The 22,837-nt window shown below is 41.7% G+C and overlaps 1 protein-coding gene across 3 annotated transcripts in view; it reads right to left on the bottom strand.

Moving 5' to 3' along the window:
- accs (1-aminocyclopropane-1-carboxylate synthase homolog (inactive)) overlaps window positions 1-14,222 on the bottom strand; it is a 67,997-nt gene extending 53,775 nt beyond the window's left edge. The window contains exons 1-3 of one of the 3 annotated variants that reach the window (XM_043705945.2): window positions 14,150-14,222; window positions 7,980-8,095; window positions 6,941-7,612 (exon numbers count right to left, since the gene is read on the bottom strand). In XM_043705945.2, coding sequence (XP_043561880.1) covers window positions 6,941-7,598 — 658 coding nt within the window. In that variant the 5' untranslated portion in view covers window positions 7,599-7,612; window positions 7,980-8,095; window positions 14,150-14,222. Of the gene's footprint in view, window positions 1-4,090; window positions 4,785-6,940; window positions 7,613-7,979; window positions 8,096-13,977; window positions 14,129-14,149 lie in introns of those variants that run through there. The other 2 variants (XM_043705946.2, XM_087996591.1) reach the window with 2 other exon arrangements.
- Between the last annotated feature and the right edge of the window lie 8,615 nt (window positions 14,223-22,837).

The raw sequence follows: 22,837 nt of genomic DNA, 5'->3' as shown, positions 1-22,837 counted from the left end.
AAGGTCAGTGGACCCGAAATATTAACTCTGCTTCTCTCTCCACAGGTTCTGCTAGACCTACTGCATTTTCCAACAATTTCTGTTTTTGTGCCTTCTTGACCACCTTATTGACCTGTCCTGTTGCCTTCAAAGATGTATAGAAATGCACACCAAGGTCCCTCTGATCCTCTATACTTCCCAGTGTCCTACCATATACTCCCTTGTTTTGTTGGTCCTCCCAAATTGCATCACCTCAGACATTTCAGTACTAAATTCCATTTACCACTGCTCAGCTCATCTGATCAGTCAATCCATATTATCCTGTAGTCTAAGTCTTTCTTCTTTGCTGTTGACCACACCAACTTTTGTGTCACCTGCAAACTTATTGCTGAAACCCCTTACATTTATATCTAGATTATTAACATTCACAATAAACAATAAAGAACCCAGCACCAAACCCGGTGTTATACCTCTGCACACAGCTTCCAGTCTTACGACTATCACTCTCTGCTTCCTCCATTAAGCCAATTTTGGATCCAACTTACCAAATTGCCCTGGACGCCTTGAGCTCTTGGCTTCTTAACCAGACTACCATGCCAGACCTTATCAAAAGCTTTACTGAAGTCATGTAAACAATATCAATTCTACCTTTATCTACTCAATGATTCACATCCTTGGAACTTCAAATCAAATTTGTTGGACATGATTTCTCCCTGACAAAGCCTTGCTGATTACCCTTGATTTACACATGCCTCTGCAAGTGGAGATTAATTATGTCCCTCAGGCATTCTTCCAACAGTTTCCTGACCACAGGTGTTAGACTCACTTTCCTGTCTTTTCTTACTTTACCCCTACTACCCCACTTGAATACTAGTACACATTTGTCATCCTCCAGTCCACTGGTATCCCTCGTGTAAAAAAGACTTGAAAATTATTGTGAACACTTGTCTCCCACAGTAGCCTAGGCCACGTCTCATCTGGATTTAGGGATTTATCCACAAACAAGCCTAATAATACCACAATAACTCCTCTTTCTCTCTCTCTCTCTCAATGTTAATTTGTTAAAGTACATCTTATTCCCCCTCCCCGATTTATAGACCCAAATCATCTCAGTGAACTAGAGCATTTGATCACCTCATCGAGGCTGCCTATTCTCCCAAATGAGTGACCTCTGCCACTTAAGGATGCAAGAACAGAAACCACATGAAATTACCACCACTTCCACATTCTCTTCCATGTCTCACAGTATCCTTACTTAGAAATATATTGCCAATTCTTCATTATTGCTTAGAAAAATCTGGAATTCCCAACCACACAGACTGCTACAGTGCAACAGGAGGGGTGATCAATAAGTGACAGCCTTGCCAGCATTACCCATATCCCTTGAATGAATAAATAATAAGGAACTGACAGAATGCTGCACTGTTGAAGGTGTGGTCTTTTGGATGAGATGTTAAAACTTTGATAATCTATTGGTCTCTCATTTAAACACAGAGGACCAGAGAATGGTGAGATTCTCTGAGAGTTCCAGCTAACACTTATTCCTCAAACAGTGAAACAGATTATTATTGGTTTTAAGACCAATGCTGTGTGCAAACCAGCTGCCTTTTCTTTCGTGACAATCAAACACCGGTTACAACACAATATGGGCCATCTAGCAGTGTTGAAAAACACCACATATAAATTCAAGCTTTTTAAAAATCAATTCATCTACTCAGAAGAACATTACAATCTTTATTGCCAACAGAGAGCAGTAAACTTTGAAACCCTGGTTGCTTGTTTCCTGTACACTGTTTCCCTGGACTAATGATTTAATATTCTTCAAATCCACACGGATGATAAAATAAAAACTGCACAGAAACGTTAAGTACCAAGACTAAACACTACCTTAGTTAATGCTCCTAGGACTAATTTCTCAATAACAAAGGAAATATTGGCTCCTACCTTCGATTGGGTTCTGGCTTAATTTTCAGGAACTTCACTGACGCAATCTTCAGCATGTGCAGAAAGCTACAATCTACGACGTGCAGTATATATAGGGCAAAGTATAACTTGCTAAACGGCTACTGATTTACTGATTAATACCTTGAGTCAGAAGGGCATCTGATCCTAGAGCTGTCATTGTCTCAAACATTTTATAGCGCATTCATCACAGAATGATTCAACGCAGTTTTTTTTGCAATAATAAAGCACTAAATTCCACTTCTCTCCATTAAGTCGCTATTTGACTTGGTTCTGTTATTGTGACGAACCTGGTTTACTTTCAAACTTAAGTTATAGTTTTTGAAGACAAAATTGCTTCTTTGCTCTTTCCTTCCAATATTTGCACAACCTAATGTGTTTTATAATCCTATTGCCACAAAACCAAGCTTGCTCATCATACATATGTGGTTAAAAGCAAAATTGTTTTACTGCCATTGCACTTCACTTATGCTTTTATTTTCCATGAATATAATGTCATCCAGTATTTGAGCATCAATCATGTGGCACAGCCACCAGTATTGCCTTTTAAATATTTGTTTCTGAGTGCAGTGGCTTTGTATGTTGTTTTAAGCAACTGATTTGATTTGAGGGGAAGTGTATGCAAAATCTTTCAAAATACTAATAAGTGTTCAGTTGAAGGGAGAAATGCACAGTCTATGTTAGAAAATCATAACATCCCAGTAAGGACTGAGGGTAGATATTCTTAGGTAAATTAGTTTTCTTTGTTCAGATTCACAGAGAAACTGGAATTTTCATGCCCTCTGGAGTTTTCATGAAATATTGCAGAATTGAATATGAAGTCACATTAGATGCATTAAGTACAGAGTCCTGTTGGCATGTCACATCAGCTCAAATCAGCCACTCACTATTGGGATTTTATTTTTTCAAGTTTATCGTTATGTGTTTTACTGCCAGAAGTTTTAAAAAATGCACAAAGTACATTTATGTGCTTTTTACACTTGAAACTTAGCAATGCATGTTTGCACCGAATAGCTTAAATCCCAATGGAGAACTACCAAATGAAAAGTAGTTTAAAGTGCAGACCCCATCTCTGACACAGGCATAGTCATGGAGTTAGAATCATGTGAATATACTGCCCTGGGAATAATAGCAATTTTGAAGTTCTGAAGAAGTTATATTGGACTCAAAGTGTTATCTCTGTTCTCCCTTCACAGATAATGCTAGACCAGCTGAGTTTCTCCAGGATTTTCTACATTTGTTCAAAAATGTCTGAGCAACATGTGTTACAATATCATAGTGCACCTCTGACATGTGCTTACCTCAAACACCTCAAGTCAACACATGAAGTCCTACAGATAGATAAAATATGCATACCCAAATTATACCGAATGTGCATGTACACCAGTATGCTGAGATTCGGCATAAGCTCCAGGTTCCAGAATGGCTCAAAGCAGACCCAATTATTCCTTCCTAGTTTTGAATAATTTTTCCACAAATTGGTTCACAAAATATTACTAATTAATATTAGGTGTTGTGAGTTGACTGGTAGATTTAGCTTGGATAAGGAACAGGTTGGATTCAAACGTACAGAGGGCAATTATTATTTATAGAAGCATTGGGTGTGCTATCATTAGTTGGCCTTTTTTTATTTCAAAAATATACTTATTTCATATATATATAGGATATATACACAAAGTCTCTAAAGCAGTTCAGTTCTGTTTAGTAGTATATGAAGAAAACAAATACTGAAGTTCAACTCTATCCAACAAACAAACCCAAGGCATTTCTTACTTGAATAAGATTATATTTACATATAATTAAGACAAAGGGAGGGTCCGATAACTGAACGGACACCCACTTAACTTCAGCAGAAAGACCTCAGAAGTGGTCTTCCCACATTGTTCTTTGGCAGCAACTGCCTGATTACTACAGGAAAGAATATGAAAGAAAGACTTGTATTTCTACTGAACTGTAATGTACTTTTCAACTGTACTCACTTTTGTATCAAATAGAATCAAACAATTTGTGCACAGTAACCTTCTGCAAACAGAAATATGATATTAAGAAAATCATTTGCTTTCGGGTATTTTTTGAAGGGTACGATTGGCACTGGAAATAGAAGGAACTTCCCTGCTCTTTGCAGAAAGAATGCTATGGGATTTCTTACCCAAATGGTGAATTACTGTCTCATTTGAATGTTGCACTCCCTTATGTTTTGGAACAAAATCTCCAGGCTCAAAGGCTATCAGTGAGCCATAGTTAACACCTTGGAAAACAACATTTGCTCCTTTGTTTTTCATCATCTGCATTAATAATCTGGCATCAGAGAAACAATCTACAATTTTGATTTACAACTATGAATGGCAGATGTTTGTCAACAGAGATAAACGTGGCATGATGCATTTGAGCAGACTTAAATTCAGGTGTGTTACATAAAACATAAGGATTGACAATAGCATGTTCAGGATGTACACCAAATTTTGTTTTAACTGGCGCTTATGAACTGGCGCTCTCGATAAACCAGCAAAAAATTTATTACGTCAAATACCGGAAGTTTACTGTACTATTGTCATCTGCAAGACATCAGCTGAAGGCATGAGTGAGAAGGCTCTCTACTGATAAGGTTTATTTAAGGCAAAGTTGCATTATTATTTACATGATTTACACTGTAAGTAAAGTACAATCATGATGTGTCTGCATTACATTTCTATTACTTAGTGTCTGTTTTTACATTGGTTGTGTGGACCTCCTGATCAACTGGGATATTTCATCAACTAGCACATTCCTCGTGCCACAAGTTCCAGTTAATAACATAAAACAACCGTGACAATTCTAACTATCTATCCAGAGCTGAAAATGTGTTGCTGGAAAAGCGCAGCAGGTCAGGCAGCATCCAAGGAACAGGAGAATCGACGTTTCGGGCTTAAGCCCTTCTTCAGGAATGAGGAAAGTGTGTCCAGCAGGCTAAGATAAAAGGTAGGGAGGAGGGACTTGGGGGAGGGGCTTTGGAAATGCGATAGGTGGAGGGAGGTCAAGGTGAGGGTGATAGGCCGGAGTGGGGTGGGGCGGAGAGGTCAGGAAGATTGCAGGTTAGGAAGGCGGTGCTGAGTTCGAGGGATTTGACTGAGACAAGGTGGGGGGAGGGGAAATGAGGAAACTGGAGAAATCTGAGTTCATCACTTGTGGTTGGAGGGTTCCCAGGCAGAAGATGAGGCGCTCTTCCTCCAACCATCGTGTTGCCATGGTCTGGCGATGAAGGAGTCCAAGGACCTGCATGTCCTTGGTGGAGTGGGAGGGGGAGTTAAAGTGTTGGGCTACGGGGTGGTTGGGTTGGTTGGTCCGGGTGTCCCAGAGGTGTTCTCTGAAATGTTCCGCAAGTAGGCGGCCTGTCTCCCCAATATAGAGGAGGCCACATCGGGTGCAGAGGATGCAATAGATGATGTGTGTGGAGGTGCAGGTAAATTTGTGGCGGATATGGAAGTGTCCCAGAGGGGTTCTGTCCTGGTGGCGGTTGGAGGGGTGGGGCTCAAGGGCGGAGGAGCGGGAAGTGGAAGAGATGCGGAGCAGTTGGAGGGGCGGACAGAACCCCACTGGTCCTCACCTACCACCCCACCAATCTCCACGTACAACGTATCATCCGCCATCATTTCCGCCACCTCCAAACGGACCCCATCACCAGGGATATATTTCCCTCCCCTCCTCTATCAGCGTTCCGAAAAGACCACTCCCTCCCTGACTCCGTCATCAGGTCCACACTCCCCACCAACCCAACCTCCATTCCCGGCACCTTCCCCTGCAACCGCAAGAAATGCAAAACTTGCGCCCGCACCTCACCCTTTACTTCCCTCCAAGGCCCCAAGGGACACTTCCATATCCGCCACAAATTCACCTGCACCTCCACACACATCATCTATTGCATCCGCTGCACCTGATGTGGCCTCCTCTATATTGGGGAGACAGGCCTACTTGCGGAACATTTCAGAGAATACCTCTGGGACACCCGGACCAACCAACCCAACCACCTCGTAGCCCAACACTTTAACTCCCCCTCCCACTCCCACTCCACCAAGGACATGCAGGTCCTTGGACTCCTTCATCGCCAGACCATGGCAACACAACGGTTGGAGGAAGAGCGCCTCATCTTCTGCCTGGGAACCCTCCAACCACAAGGGATGAACTCAGATTTCTCCAGTTTCCTCATTTCCCCTCCCCCCACCTTGTCTCAGTCAAATCCCTCGAACTCAGCACCGCCTTCGTAACCTGCAATCTTCTTCCTGACCTCTCTGCCCCACCCCACTCCGGCCTATCACCCTCACCTTGACCTCCCTCCACTTATCGCATTTCCAACGCCCCTCCCCCAAGTCCCTCCTCCCTACCTTTTATCTTAGCCTGCTGGACACACTTTCCTCATTCCTGAAGAAGGGCTTATGCCCGAATCGTCGATTCTCCTGTTCCTTGGATGCTGCCTGACCTGCTGCGCTTTTCCAGCAACACATTTTCAGCTCTGATCTCCAGCATCTGCAGCCCTCACTTTCTCCCCTAACTATCTATCCAGCCTTGATTCAGCCCACATCTATAACACTGTGCTCAGTTTGATTCATCACATGATTTTGAAAAAAAGGTCAAACTTTGGAAAGGTCCAGAGGAGGGAACTTGATTAACATCACATTCAAACAGATTGCAGTAACACAAATATTTGTCAACTGGATATCACTGAGCAAAACAAGTATAGCAAGTGGAGCATTTGAACAAATATTGACACATACAGAAAAATAGAAAAGGAGACAAAAAGGTAAAAGAAGAATAAAGTCTTAAAACTAAAATAAAATAGAGAATAAAAGACACAAAAAAAGAGTGAAAGAAGAGTGAGCATAAGGGAATAGGGGACATGAAGTGGGAGGAAACAATGGCAGAGGAGGGGAAAAATTAGCAAGTGGGGAGAGGAGATGAATAGGCAGATAAATGCAAGACGTGAACCTGAATAAAAGAAGAAAAATGAGAGATGTTAAGTACCAACCTGATGGAGAAATTGTATTATCCGTATGAGTATCTGGCCTAGCAGCTGGTGACCCATCATGATGTCCCCCTTCCAAGAGGGTCCCATCCATTCCATGATCATCTGCAGCTTGTGAAAGTACAATAGGTGGCGGTGGTTCAGGTGTCTCACTACGTTCATCTGAGTCTACTTCCTCACATTTAATATCCATTAGCTCCTGAGGATGTTGAGAATGAGAAATACCATGCGGAGAAGTAAGATGATGGTGGTGGTGATGATGAATATAACCATCTCCAGCTGCCAAAACACCTGGTGGTATCTGCTGTGTTATCACAGTGTTACCCACAGTACTGTAACAAATATTTGGCCTATTGGACAACACTCTATCCATCACCTCAAAGAACTTCCAAGTCCGTCCACCCCTACAGATCTTGTTGTTGTCCTTAATTCTTCTATATTCAAGTTTCATTTTCTTAATCTTCTCCCTGCACTGGTCTCCTGTTCTGTGGATCCCCTTCTCCCTCAAGACTTCAGCTATCCTGTTGAAAACATGCTGGTTTCTCAGACAACTCTCCAGTTCCATCTGAACAGACTCATCGGCCCAAAGCTGCAGCAACTCAACCACCTCGGGATCTGACCAGTTACTCCCACGCTCATACTTTTTGCCTCGGAAATCCATCACATCTCACTAGGCTGAAAGACAAGACATCAATACATTTTGAATACTTTGCTACAGTACCATTTTAATATCCAACAATAAGCAATCATCTGTAAAGAATTATGTTCTCTTTGAACATCTAAATTCCCTATAAAGGTGTAATAAGCACTTATTAACTGCACTGAAAATACAAAGGTATAAACTCCCAGATGACTTGCATCTTATTACTAATAGTTTAGTAAATTATTACTTACCTTCTATTTACATTAGATGTTTACATTGGAACAATTTGGCTTCAAACATAATTTATATTTCCCTAACAATAATTTCAGACTTATTTCATGTTATGATAAAATTCACTGGGCAAGATTAGTTTTAACCTAAGCATAGGAGGGAACAAACCTGAATCACACTGGCATCAGTCGAACCATCACCATGTACAACAGAAGGAGAGATTTGGATTAAGATGATATTGTTGGATCCATAGCCTGATTTGCAGAGAAGGTGCCATGCAGAACCTAATGAAATCAGAAAAATTGATCGGATGAAAACAATTAAAAATTAATAAGATATTTTGAGGAATTCTCATAAAGGACTTTACCTTCCGCCTAATAAAAAAGAAACAATACAAAGATATAGGGATTTTTATTTCTCTGGAATAGCTCAGTCAACATGGAAAAAAAAACACATATCATTTACTGTATTTGTTGCTCCCGATGCAGTCACCTCTACATTGGGGAGACAAGATGCCTACTTGAAGAGCGCTTCAGAGAACATCTCCGGGACATCCGCACCAATCAATCCCACTGGCCGAACACTTCAACTCCCCCTCCCACTCCGCCAAGGACATGAAGGTCCTGGGCCTCCTCCATCACCATTCCCTTAATATCTGAGGAAGAATGCCTCATCTTTTGCCTCGGGACCCTCCAACCCCATGGCATCAATATGGATTTCACCAGTTTCCTCATTTCTCCTCCCCTGACCTTATCCCAGTTCCAACCTTCCAGCTCAGCACTGCCCCCATGACCTGTCATACCTGTCCATCTTGCTTCCCACCTATCCACTCCACCCTCCCCTCCAACCTATCGCCTTTACCCCCATTTCCATCCACCTATCGCACTCTGAGCTACCTCCCCCGCAGCCCCACTGCCCTCCCATTTATCTCTTCAACCCCAAGGCTCACAACCTCATTCCTGATGAAGGGCTTTTGCCCAAAACGTCAATTTCCCTGCTCCTCGGATGCTGCCTGACCTGCTGTACTTTTCTAGCACCACACTCTCGACCCTAATCTCCAGCATCTGCAGTCCTCACTTTCCCCTAATAGAAGCAAAAAGGCTATACACTAAGCACAAAGTTATATAAATACCATTCAGTTATTCCGGTCATAGTAAAATACAATAGGTGCAAACATATTTTGGTATTGTGTAATTGCACGAAAATTCTCTGTCGTCTGTGGGAGTTCAAGGTAAATGCTTGATATGGACAAGAAATTGGCTGAAAGATGAAAGGTAAAGGGCAGTTGTTAGAGGAGTTTTGTTGAGAAGGGGAAGAATATATTGAATGGGCCGGTTCAGTGATCAGTGTTTACAACACTATTACTTCTGACATAAATCATGAACATAAACTCAGAAATCAAAGTTAGAAATCACAAAACACCAGGTTATAGTCCAACAGGTTTATGTGGAAGCACCGGCTTTCGCAGCACTGCTCCTTCATCTTGATGAACCACCTGATGAAGGAGCAGCACTACGAAAGCTAGCGCTTCCAAATTAACCTGTTGGACTATAACCTGGTATTGTGTGATTTTTAACTTTGTACACCCCAGTCCAACACCGGCATCTCCAAATCAGAAATCAAATGTCGGTTGAATTTGCACATAATGCTAAGGGCAATTGAATAGAATTTTAAACTTGTAGAACAAGCTGGACAAAGTATGGAAGTGAACTGGATAATAGCTTAATGCAATCGAATTCAAACTGGTATTAAATAAACAGAAAGACTTGCATTTATATAGCACCTTTCATTTGTACAGGACATTTCAAGCATCATGTTGTCTATGGAGTACTTTTCGAGTATAGTCACTATTGAAATGTAGGAAATGCAGTGCCCATTTACAAACAGCAAACAACAATGCAAAAAAAAAAATGACCGGTAACTCTAGCTGTTGATTAAAAACAAGAATGGCCAGGCCCAGGCATAACCTGCTCACTCTTCTTTGAAGTAGTGCCATCAGATTTTTTACATCCACCTGCAAAGGCAGATGACATCTTTGTTTAACATTGTGTCAAAAAGATAGTCCTTGTGACTGTGCGACACTTTCTCAATAGTACATTAAAGTTCCAGCCTTGATTGACATGCTTATTGTGAGACTTAGAGGTAAAAATGCTACTTAGGCACAACTGATGCACCAGTTCTGCACACTGAAACACAAAGTGGGTATCAGACACATTCTATGAATGGTAAAAAAAAAGCAAAGTATCTGTTGGTGCTGGAAATTGGAAATATAAAACAAAGTGTGCCAGGGAAACTCGGGCACCCTGACACAGTCTCTGGAGAAAGAAATAGAGTTAACATTCAACTCCATTACCTCTTCTTCAGAACTGAAATGGGTCTGGGTGTCTGCTTTGCAGAATACCCTCATTTTGTCTGTAACCAAGTTAAAAATCACACAACACCAGGTTTTAGTCCAACAGGTTTATTTGGATGAACAAGCTTTCGGAGCGAAAGCTGATGAAGGAACAGTGCTCCAAACGCTTGTATTTCCAAATAAACCTGTTGGACTAGAACCTGGTGTTGTGTGATTTTTAACTTTGTCCAACATTGCCATCTCTGATTTTCCAGTTAATTTGCTCTCACGCTAACATTTCTATCCAACACCTGCTGCAGCTGCCCAGCTGGAAAGACAGCACCTCATTTTCCATTGATGCACTTTACAGTCTTCAAGACTCAACATTGAGTTCAACAACATCAAATAGTGAACACTGTCCTCCACTCTGATTACATCCACTTCCCTGTAACTTCCCCCTGCACCCCCACCACTGTCTTGTTTGCATGGTTTACTCTCAGCAAAGCTGATTTATTTTCTACTATTTACACATAGCATTAACATCTATTTGAATCTACACCTCTCCTCTTCTACGGGCATTCCCTTTTGCTTTTTGCTCTGGACACCTTCACCATCTGTTCCACACACTCCTCCTCTCCCTTTGTCAACAGCATAAAAGCCATAATTGTCCAACTCCCTTCAGTTCCATTGAAGAATCATTGAACTTGAAACTCTAACACTGTTTCTCCCTCCATAGATGCTAGGCCGACTGAGTTTCTGCAGCACTTTCTGATTTGACTCTATCAATGATATTGGATAAGGCTGAAATGAGTTAATGTAACAATCAATGCCCAACCAATATATAACAACAATGTACAAACCCAACGCACATTGGCTGACTTAGCCAAAACAGCAGAACACAAGTCAGGAGTATGATATAGAACTCTGGTCAGAGCACACATCTTGAACATTTAGTGGAGTTCTTGCCACTGAGGTACAAAGGAAATTCTGAAACATTGGATGCTGTACAAAGAAATGGTTCAATACAGGTGACAAATCTTTAGACATAAACTATGAGAAAATAATCCAGAGGTTTTGGCTTTTCAACAAGGAAAGAATATATCTGACAAATGTTGACCAAATAACCAATGGGAACCATTGGCCATTCGTCTTTGAAACAGTGCCATGGGAACTTTTACATTCACCTGAGAGGGCTGATGGAACTGACATTTAAAATTGCACCCAAAAGATGCTCTTAAAGAATGTAAAGCTGTGATGATGGAGAATGTAAGTCCAGAACACACAAATCCTGCAATCATTTAAGCCCAACTATGGGGGTAACAGGAGATTAGGAACAGATGGTGTATTTTACCTCCATATTATCCCAAAAGGCTTCCTAAGTTCAAAAGAATGGATGTGGCTCCTTAAGTATCATTCCTACCAAAAGCTTGAAGCAATCATTTATACATAGTTAGGCAGGTTTTTAGGCATCAATGTGATCTGCACAGCTACGTAACCCACTTCCAGCACATTTAACATACAGGAATGAATCACTTTCCCCAAGCGCTAAAACAAAATCTTTTTTACATGTTATTCACCCTTAGCTTGAGAACTTCAAAGTATATCTCCCTATACCTATACACCACTACAAATAATGCAGTGGTAGGGGGAAGGTGCCAGGAGGGTAGGGTGGGTTGTTGGGGGACGTGAACCTGACCAGGTAGTCACGGAGGGAACGGTCTTTGTGGAAAGTGGAAAGGGATGGGGAGGGAAATATATCCCTGGTGGCGGAAATGTCATCGGACGTATTGCAAAACCTGCACCCACCACCTCTCCCCTCTCACTTCCCATCCAAGGCCCCAAAGGAGCCTTCCACATCCATCAAAGTTTCACCTACACATCCACCAATGTCATTTATTGGGTGCTGCTGGGTTTGAGTTAGAGGGAAGGGTTGAATAATCTGGAGCTATTTTCTCTGGAGTTTCCTTGGATGCTGAGGGGTGAACTAATAGAAATTCATAAAATCATGAGGGGCATGGATAGAGTAAATAAGCTCTTTTCCACAGGGTAGTGGAGTCCAGAACCAGAGGGCACAGGTTTAAGGGGGGAGGAGAAAGATTTAAAAACCACCTAAGAGGGAACGTTTTCGCGCAGAGGGTGGTGCATGTATCAACTGAGCTGCCAGAGGAAGTGGAGGAGGCTAGTACAATTACAACATTTAAAAGGCATCTGGATGGGTAGATAAATAGAAAGGACTTAGAGGGATATGGGCCAAGTGCTGGCAAACTGAACTAGATTTATTTAGGATATCTGGTTGGCATGGACAGGTTGGACCAAAGGAGCTATTCAACTCTATGACTCAAAACATGGTGTCAAGATTTTGCTGTGTTTTTCTTGTGGCCCCAAAGAGAAACCAACAGTTTTTAAAACTCCACTAACTAAATGACACCAGAATGAGTAGAATAAGGGTTTGATTTGAAAGGGTTGAATTGAATGAGAGTTAATTCTCTCAGCACAGTGAGCTATGATGGTGGGAATGGGATAACCCCATCCCTCTAACCACAACAAGGACAGAACCCCCTTGGTCCTCACCTTCCACCCTACCAACCTTCGCATAAACCGCATCATCCGACGACATTTCCGCCACCTCCAAACAGACCCCACCACCAGGGATATATTTCCCTCTCCATCCCTTTCCACTTTCCACAAATACCATTCCCTCCGTGACTACCTGGTCAGGTCCACATCCCCCAACAACCCACCCTTCCCCTGCCACCGCAGGAATTGCAAAACCTGCGCCCACACCTCCTCCCTCACTTCCCATCCAAGGCCTCAAAGGAGCCTTCCACACCCATCAAAGTTTCACCTACACATCCACCAATGTCATTTATTGTATCCGTTGCTCCTGATGCTGTCTCATTTACACTGGGGAGACTGGAAGCCTTCTCACAGAGAGCTTTAGGGAACATCTCTAGGACACCTGCACCAATCAACCCCACTGCCCTGTGGCCAAACATTTCAACTCCCCCTCCCACTCTGTCGAGGACATGCAGGTCCTGGGCCACTCCCTCACCACCCAACGCCTGGAGGAAGAACGCCTCATCTTCCGCCTCAGAACACTTCAACCCCGTGGCATCAATGTGGACCTCACCAGTCTCCTCATTTCCCCTCTCCAGTTCCAACCTTCCAGCTCAGCACCATCCTCATGACCTGTCCTACCTGCCAACCTTCCTTCCCACCTATCTGCTCCACTCTTCTCTCTGACCTATCACCTCCATCCACCTATAGTACTCTCCCTCCCCACCCCGGAGGCTCCCAGCCTTCATTCCTGATGAAGGGCCTTTGCCTGAAACGTCGATTTTCCTGCTCCTCGGATGCTGCCTGACCTGCTGTGTTTTTCCAGCATCACTCTAATCTAGACCCTGATCTCCATCATCTGCAGCCCTCACTTTTGCCCTGGACTGGAAACTTGTAGAGCTATGATTGGAAGAGGCGCCTGAAGGAACAGGGAGCGCTGCTATCACTTTGACGGACCGGCTGGTTGGTCACTGTGGGAATGAATGAAGTCTGCGGTGAGGGAGGAGCACGGTTGATGGGCACCTCCTGAATCACAAACCTTGCTGGTGACAAACCACCTGAGATCAATGCTACAACAGCAGTGCAGCACATTATTAATTTTGAAAAGTTTGGCTAAATCCGTACAAAAAAAAACAGGAAATAGTCATTTTAAAATGCATAATTATAAAAACATCCAATGTAATCTTGTTTTCTTAAATGCAATTTTATTTGCCCTTTGCCTTAGCACTCCCGAAATATTTGCCAATGATTAAATCGCCCAGGACTAAATACACCGACCTCAGGTTTTATTTCCATCCCAGCTATCCCGGGTATAATTCTCCCAATTTCACCGACTTTTCCCCAACTCCTCAGCTGGTTGTCATGGCCAAATTTACCGCATGAATTTGGTGCGGTGCGCTCTCCTTGCCCGACCTGCTTTTCAAGGCATGAATTGTTAGCGCGCTCTAACCTGGCCCGACTCGGTCCGGTCCAGACCCGGTGACACTGCCAAAATTTCAAGCCAGGCTTTCTCTAAACAAGTGATTTACATCCGGGTTGACGGCACATGCGTGCTGTCCTTATTCCGGGATAAATTTGGTCCGTGTCAGCCACAGGTTATGAGCAGAAGGAGAGCCTCTGGAAACAGAGAGAGAGGTGCAAGTGTGGAGCAGCTGGCTAACACACAGCACACCTCAGGGACTGCCAGCACATCATCTGTCACACTTCAGTGCATACACTTTGCTTCAGAGTTTTCAATTGCAGTGAGATACACACCCTAGTTGTCAATTTTATTACATTTAAAAGTCAGATGATGCTTCTTTCCCTGAAAACAAACCATTGTTAAAGGGATTTTTCCCCCTGGTTAGTTTGGGGTTTTTTTGTCGACAGTTTCTGTCTCAGCTCGCCAATGGGTTGCCAGTTATTGATCGCTGCCATATCATTAAAGAGACGGCTGACAACGGGTCCCATTCGCCCCTGGTTTGAGGCGAGACACTGCTACTGTGTGCAATCGCTGAGATAAGCAGACACAAAAGTATTTAATTTTTAAAAAAAGTTAACCACTCACTTTATTCTGTCTCTGATGAAGGATAGTCTCTTCTCAGAAGTTTTCGATATTTCGTTACTGGCATTAGAAGATAAATCAGAATATCACATATATACCTTCCGCTCGTTTAGACTGGACTAGCTCAGAGTGGAATCTCAACACTGCAGCACATAAGCAGAACACGAATAATCTGTGGCATTTATCCCTCAGTCACTGCATTCCAAAATGTTAAATTATTGAGTCAGAATATTTTAAAGTGTTAAATAAATGCAAATGTATTGCTTCCGAAGATGTGCACTCACAAAGCTGTGCGCTGGTATTCTCTAATCCCACCAGTCCTGGCCATTAAAGGTCAGATAAGATTGTTCTTTAATGCTCAACTTCATCTTCAATAAAAAACGTACACTAGGCAGCTAAATGTGTTGTATCCCACCCAGGATTATCTCGTGAACTAACCCTTACAACTTTGTGTTTTGACCTGCCTTCTGTACATAAGTGAGAATCGCTCAATAAAATCAGCAAACAAGCATCTCTCCAGAATGAAAAAGAGAAATTAACAGTTTGCTGAAAAAGTAAATCTATTTATCATTCACAATTTTGAGTGTTGGTCATATTTATCCTTCAATATTCCATTTCTTTAAGCATGGAACTAGGAATGAAATACTGTGCCGATCATATGTAGTTGCAACATGACTCCGATAATAATTAGCAGTTGCTTTTTTTCATTTTCTTACAGATACGATATATAGTTGGTTTCAACATTCATCTTTCTTAGACCATTAACTCATATCAAAAAAATCCTTCTTCCTCTTCTCCTGTCTCTCAACTCCTTCTGCCATTACCCACTATTTTTGTTGCTCCAACCTGCCCACACCCCCTGTTCTATCTCTATTTTTCTCTCTTGAACTCAAGCCCCAAAAGGCTTAATACATGTTCTGTAACTTTTCAAAACAAAAAAAAATCAGAGGCTGCAATTTGTACCATTATGTTTTTTTTCACTCTGCACATTGCCTCCATTTCAAGGAAACATAAATTTTAGCTGAACGAATGTCTTGGATCTGGTCCTCTCACTTCATTTCAAATAATTTTGAAAACTGCCAGAGATTCTTCAAAATGTTGATACAAAAATGATAGTTTAAATTGCCCACTTCAGTGCCATTTCCTCATTTCCCCTCCCCCCACCCTGTCTCAGTCAAATCCATCAAATTCAGCACCGCCTTCCTAACCTGAGATCTTCTTCCCGACCTCTCCGCCCCCACCCCAGTCTGACCTATCACCCTCACCTTGACCTCTTTCCACCTATCACATTTCTGACGCCCCTCCCCCAAGTCCCTCCTCCCTACCTTTTATCTTAGCCTGCTGGACAAACTTTCCCCATTCCTGAAGAAGGGCTTATGCCCGAAACGTCGATTCTCCTGTTCCCTGGATGCTGCCTGACCTGCTGCGCTTTTCCAGCAACACATTTCCAGCTCTGATCTCCAGCATCTGCAGACCTCATTTTCTCCACTTCAGTGCCATACAATTCTATGATTTTAAGACAAAGAAATATATTCTAATTTACCAAATTATAGTTATGCATCTTGGGGAGATGTGTTCAGGAGTCACAAATCAAATTCACCTCTTGGCAAATATGTCAAATCCCAGTCCAAATGTTAAGGAGAAGATGAAGCCTTTTATGTGAAAACTTAATTAAGCCATTAAAAGATTTAAATGAATATTCATTCCGTTGTGCCTTTTTGTTTGAAAGCACGGTAGTTGAATCCTTATTGAGAAAAATAGAAATTTCAGCTGTTGGGAAAATATCGCAAAAAATGTATTTTTGTTTAATAAAACAGTTTGAACAATTTGTGTAGAGAAATAACACATTGGTCAATTCTTGGAACAACATGCAGACTCAAGATATTTTTATCTGTAACTTATTCTCATTGTAAAATAGCAATAATTATGGCATTACAAGTGGAAGTAAATGATGTGATACAGAAGAGGCCTCATCACTTGTGGCACAACTAAAGAAAGCTGATGCATGATCTGAAGTACAAGAGAACAAAGGCAGTCATTGCAGGATGGGCATGCCTGGAAGAGGTGTGGCAGTGAGTTAAATACTAAATAAAAACTGAAGGAACTGCAGATGATGGAAATCAGAAACAAAAACAGATATTGCTGGTAAAGCTCAGCAGGTCTGACAGCATCGATGAAGAGAAATCAGAGTTAACATTTCAGGTCCACTGACTCTTCCTCAGAACCTTCCTCTGAGGAAATGTCACTGGACCCGAAACATTAACACTAGTTTCTCTCCACAGATGCTGCCCAACCTGCTGAGCTTTTCCAGCAATTTCTGTTTTTGTTTATGGCAGACATTATGCATCTTCTTCCAATGCTGCAAGATTCTACAGAAAGTATCAGCAGAATAATTGGGCTCAAGGAGCTGTGCTAAAATGATTTACTTTTATTGTTGTTTGGTAGTACAGTACATGAAAAGAGATGCATGCCTCCAAACTGTTCTTCTTACACTCATCAGAGCAAATGCAAAAGTGGAGTGCCAAACTACTGTTAGAATGTAATTCTGCAATTGGACAGCAATCCCTGAACAATCCCAAATGTGCTAATAGTTATTTCACAACCAATTTACAATAAATAGTCACAATGTAGTGTGACCCATTTACACCTGCTCAAAGTGACATATGTAGGAATGTGAAAACAAAAGAAATATGTTCAATCCTGTGCCTTATTTAAATTACCAGGGAGCCTGGGGCCTTTGGTTCTTCATTGCCTTTTCTGTGGAAACAATTCAACCAAGCACAGTTGACGTGCCAACTGAATTAGCAATTCTTTCCTCTTATAGTATAAATTGTTGTGATCATTTGAAATTTAGCAACAAGGTATATTAGACCATAAGACATAGGAGTGGAAGTAAGGCCATTCGGCCCATCGAGTCCACTCCGCCATTCAATCATGGCTGACGCGCATTTCAGCTCCACTTACCAGCGTTCTCCCCGTAGCCCTTAATTCCTCTAGACAACAAGAATCTATCAATCTCGGCCTTGAAGACATTTAGCGTCCCGGCTTCCACTGCACTCCGTGGCAATGAATTCCACAGGCCCACCACTCTCTGGCTGAAGAAATGTCTCCGCATTTCTGTTCTGAAATGACCCCCTCTAATTCTAAGGCTGTGTCCATGGGTCCTAGTCTCCTCGTCTAACTGAAACAATTTCCTAGCATCCACCTTTTCCAAGCCATGTATTATTTTGTACGTCTCTATTAAGTCTCCCCTCAATCTTCTAAACTCCAACGAATACAATCCCAGTATCCTCAGCCGTTCCTCATATGTTAGACCTGTCATTCCAGGGATCATCCGTGTGAATCTCCGCTGGACACGTTCCAGTGCCAGTATGTCCTTCCTGAGGTGTGGGGACCAAAACTGGACACAGTACTCCAAATGGGGCCTAACCAGAGCTTTATAAAGTCTTAGTAGTACATCTCTGCTTTTGTATTCCAACCCTCTTGAGATAAGAGACAACATTGCATTCGCTTTCTTAATCACGGACTCAACCTGCATGTTTACCTTTAGAGAATCCTCGACTAGCACTCCCAGATCCCTTTGTGCTTTGGCTTTATTAATTTTCTCACCATTTAGAAAGTAGTCTATGCTTTTATTCTTTTTGCCAAAGTGCAAGTCCTCGCACTTGCTCACGTTATATTCCATCAGTCATTTCCTGGACCACTTTCCCAACCTGTCTAGATCCTTCTGTAGCCTCCCCACTTCCTCAGTACTACCTGCCTGTCCACCTAACTTCGTATCATCGGCAAACTTCGCTAGAATGCCCCCGGTTCCCTCATCCAAATCATTAATATATAATGCGAACAGCTGTGGCCCCAGCACCGAACCCTGCGGGACACCGCTCGTCACCGGCTGCCATTCTGAAAAAGAACCTTTTATCCCAACTCTCTGCCTTCTGTTAGACAGCCAATCCTCAATCCATCCCAGCAGCTCACCTCGAACACCATGGGCCCTCACCTTGCTCAGCAGCCTCCCGTGTGGCACCTTATCAAAGGCCTTTTGAATGTCTAGATAGACCACATCCACTGGGTTTCCCTGGTCTAACCTACTTGTTACCTCTTCAAAAAATTCCAACAGGTTTGTCAGGCATGACCTCCCTTTACTAAATCCATGTTGACTTGTTCTAATCAGACTCTGCTCTTCCAAGAATTTAGAAACCCCATCCTTAATGATGGATTCTAGAATTTTACCAACAACCGAGGTTAAGCTGATTGGCCTATAATTTTCCATCTTTTGCCTTGATCCTTTCTTGAACAAGGGGGTTACAACAGCCATCTTCCAATCATCCGGGACCTTTCCTGACTCCAGTGACTCTTGAAAGATCTCAACCAATGCCTCTGCTATTTCCTCAGCCACCTCTCTCAGAACTCTAGGGTGTGTCCCATCGGGGCCAGGAGATTTATCAATTTTAAGACTTTTTAACTTTTCTAGCACTATCTCTTTCGTAATGGCAACCATACTCAACTCAGCCCCGTGACACCCTTTAATTTTTGGGATATTACTCATGTCTTCCACTGTGAATACTGACGCAAAGTACTTGTTAAGTTCTCCTGCTATTTCCTTATCTCCCATCACTAGGCTTCCTGCATCAGTTTGAAGTGGCCCAATGTCTACTTTTGCCTGTCGTTTGTTTCTTATGTACTGAAAGAAACTTTTACTATTATTTCTAATATTACTGGTTAAGGGGGGAGGGGGTGAATTGCCGTGTTAACATTTTGGATGCACAGATGTTAGCCAAGAATTTTGAGGTAGCCTTTGGGAAGAATTTAAAGTTGTTCAACTAAAGGTTAGAATAGATAAATGAAAAAAGAACACACCAGGATTCAACTACCCAGATTTTCAAATGGTAAAGCACAGAAAATGAATGTCAGCTTTCAGATAGATCATTGAAATTCTCAATGTTACAATTTAAATAGGTACATCCTGTTCCTGTGATGTTTCTTTTACTGGTTTCAATTGGCAGACAGAGTCACAGTGGAATTTTACAATGGTTTGCTGTGAAGGTGGAAGTGGGTTGAGTGGGTATATGTGTTGGGTGGGTGTGGAGGATGAGGTGAGAGTTTGTGGGAATAGAATCATAATGATCCAAGTATTGTGATGTGGAGTATTATGATGAAGGATCAACACTTCATTTCCTATCTAACAATTTCTATGTTCATCTCATATGTGTGAAACACAAATATCTTTAATGTAAAAGAATGATCTGTCTAGGAGCCAATTCTTGATAATAATATATATATATACACACACATAAAAGCAAAATTCCTTTCAATCACTCAACATACTCATATGAACACGTGACAATAAAGCTAATTCTAATTATTCTAGCATTAAACAAAATATATCCATTTGCATTTTTCTCCCAACTATTGATAATCCTTTGATATTGTTCATAAAATGTCATTGGGATCCATTTCTTGCCTTAATGTTTTCCTTCTCTTTCTGTGAAGTGATGTGTCCTCTTTCAAAATTAAAGTCAGGAGAGTAATTTTGATAAATCCTTTGTACCTCTTCTTCTAGTACCCTGCTTCTCCCACCACAATGGCAGCTTGCATTTACAGTAGCAATTTAATACAATTGCAAAATGTTGAATTAAATCGAAGAAAAGTCAGCATCTTCTTTGACAGTTGACTATTACACAATGCCAGTTTTAACATAAATTTAAAATCTCCCATTTTGAGTCTTAGTCTTATCAAAAACCCTCTTACATAACACTTAATTAAATGCCTTTTTAAAAATTCATAGATGCAACAGAAATGATATTTCCTTTATCCGCTATTAATTTTTCATAAAACACAATTACATTTAGCTGATATGATTTGCCTTTTCTGATTTCATGCTGTCCTTAATTAAGTCACAAGGTAGGAGATAAGTATTAACTTTATCTTGTAATAGTGATTCTGGAAGCTTACTGATTTAACTCTAACTGATCTCCAGTTAATTGATTTATCCCTTCCTTTCGTTTTGAACAGAGGTGTTGCATTGACAATTGTCAACCACAACTTCCACTTGCAAGAAAAATTCTGATCAATGCCGTTGCTATTTCCTTTCAGATTCTTAAGATTCTAGGATGTTTTCCATCAGTGCTGTTTGAAATTTTGCAGAGATTGGGGAGACATTACTCACACCGTACTTCCCTTCCTTCCATCCCTCCCCTTCGGCATGTTGAGATCATTATATGGCCAGTCAATTGCAGTCATAGTATGAATACAATGCTGGTTAAGGGATGGAAAAGAGAGAGTTGCTCTTTTTCAGACTGGAGAGATGTATAGAAATATGTTCTGGTTTCTTTTCACTGTCCAAAAATGTGCAGGCTAGGTGGGTTGGCCATGGTAAATGTGGGATTAAGGGGATAGGGTGGGTGGCTGGATATAAATGGGATGCTCTTTGGAGGGTCTGTGCAGAATCAATGAGTTGAAAGGCCTTTTCCTACACAGTAGGGTTTCTATGATTCTATGTTCCAGGATACAAATGCTATAGGAAGGATAGAAAGGGCAGTAAGAGAGGGGAGGGAGTGGTATTTTTGATAAGGGATACATCCTGAATATGTCGCTGAATATGTCCAGGGAGGTTATTTGGGTAGAACTGAGAAATAAGAAAGGGAAATTGAGAAACAAATTTGGAAGGAGACCTTACTTATCTGTAAGAGTAATAGGGTGGGAATGGTAGGGGATTTTAACTTGCTAAACTTAGACTGGGACTACCATAGTGTTAAGGGAGAGGAATGTGTTAAGCGTGTCCAAGAAAATTTTCTGATTAAGTATGTGAATGTACCTTCTAGAGAAGGTTCAAAACTTGATCTATTTTCTTGGGAAATAAGGCAGGGCAGGTGAGTGAGGTGTCAGTGGGGGGAGCACATTGGGGCCACCAACCATAAATCTGCTGGTAGTTAAACTTCTAAATTGGAGGGAGGCCAATTTTGTTGGTAATAGGCAAGCACTTTCAAAATTTGATTGGGGGCAGATGTTCGCAGGTAAAGAGACGGCTAGAAAATGGGAAGCCTTCAAAAATGAGATAACGAGAGTCCAGAAGCAGTTTATTCCTATTAGGGTAAAAGGCAAGGCTGCTAGGTGTAGGAAATGCTGGATGACTAGAGAAATTGAAGTTTTTGTTCGGAAAAAAAAGGAAGCATATGTCAGGTATAGACAGCAGAAATTGAGTGAATCCTACAGAGCAAGATAGCTAAATATCAGCGATCTTAACAGCTGTCTGTGTCGTGAGGAGCATTTAAAACGGTCCCAGCCACCTCTTCACTTTCCAGTTTTTCCTCCTGAAGTCTTTCACTACTATCCAGTCTCCAGGTTCTAGATCGTGCAGCTTCCCTTCTGCTGGTTGGGGTAGTGCTGCTTTCACTTGATTCTGTATTTCAGACAAAAGTGTAGAGAGTTTCATACAGTAACATAACATCTCATCCTCACAGTAGCCTGTTATCTGTCTTACCGTAGGTCTTGGGTCAATTCCTGTATTGGGCGTCTACCAAACAAAATCTCAAACGGGCTAAGATTAGCTCTTCCTCTCCTCCTAGATCTCATATACATCAGCACAATTGGAAGTGCCTTTGTCTATGTCACCCTAGTTCCTCACAACATTTTGTCAATTTATTTTTTAAGGTAGCATTTTCTTTTTCCACAGCTCTACTGCTTGCTGTTGTCTCATGTTTATTCCCAAATAATCACTGATCTGCTGTAAGGCATTATTGACAAATGGTGTCCCATTGTCACTACTAAGACTTTCAGGGCTGCCCCTGTATCTACCAAAAAAGGTAACTAGGGTACCTTCCACATATAACATAGAGGTACATCTATTGTGAGTATACATTGTGAGTATACATCTTTATACATCTTAAAACTAAGATACTAATTGCATGGTGACCGGTAATCGATTTTTTAAAATGTCCAGTACAAGGAAAGGAGATTTCAGGTGCTTTCCGAGGGATTGGAGTAAAAATTTGTTCAATTAAGTTAACTGGATTTCCAAAACTGCTAAATTAAGTAACATTAGGTACTGAGGATCTGAATTGGTATCCTTTAAATGAATCCTGCTTCAGCAAGGTT

This window comes from Chiloscyllium plagiosum, unplaced genomic scaffold (genome assembly GCF_037043375.1).
Source record: "Chiloscyllium plagiosum isolate Xiang-an unplaced genomic scaffold, Cpla_swu_hap1 HiC_scaffold_18, whole genome shotgun sequence".
NCBI lineage: Eukaryota > Metazoa > Chordata > Chondrichthyes > Orectolobiformes > Hemiscylliidae > Chiloscyllium > Chiloscyllium plagiosum.
Note: the sequence above shows the minus strand (reverse complement) of the source record. Positions and strands in the feature narration are given on the sequence as shown.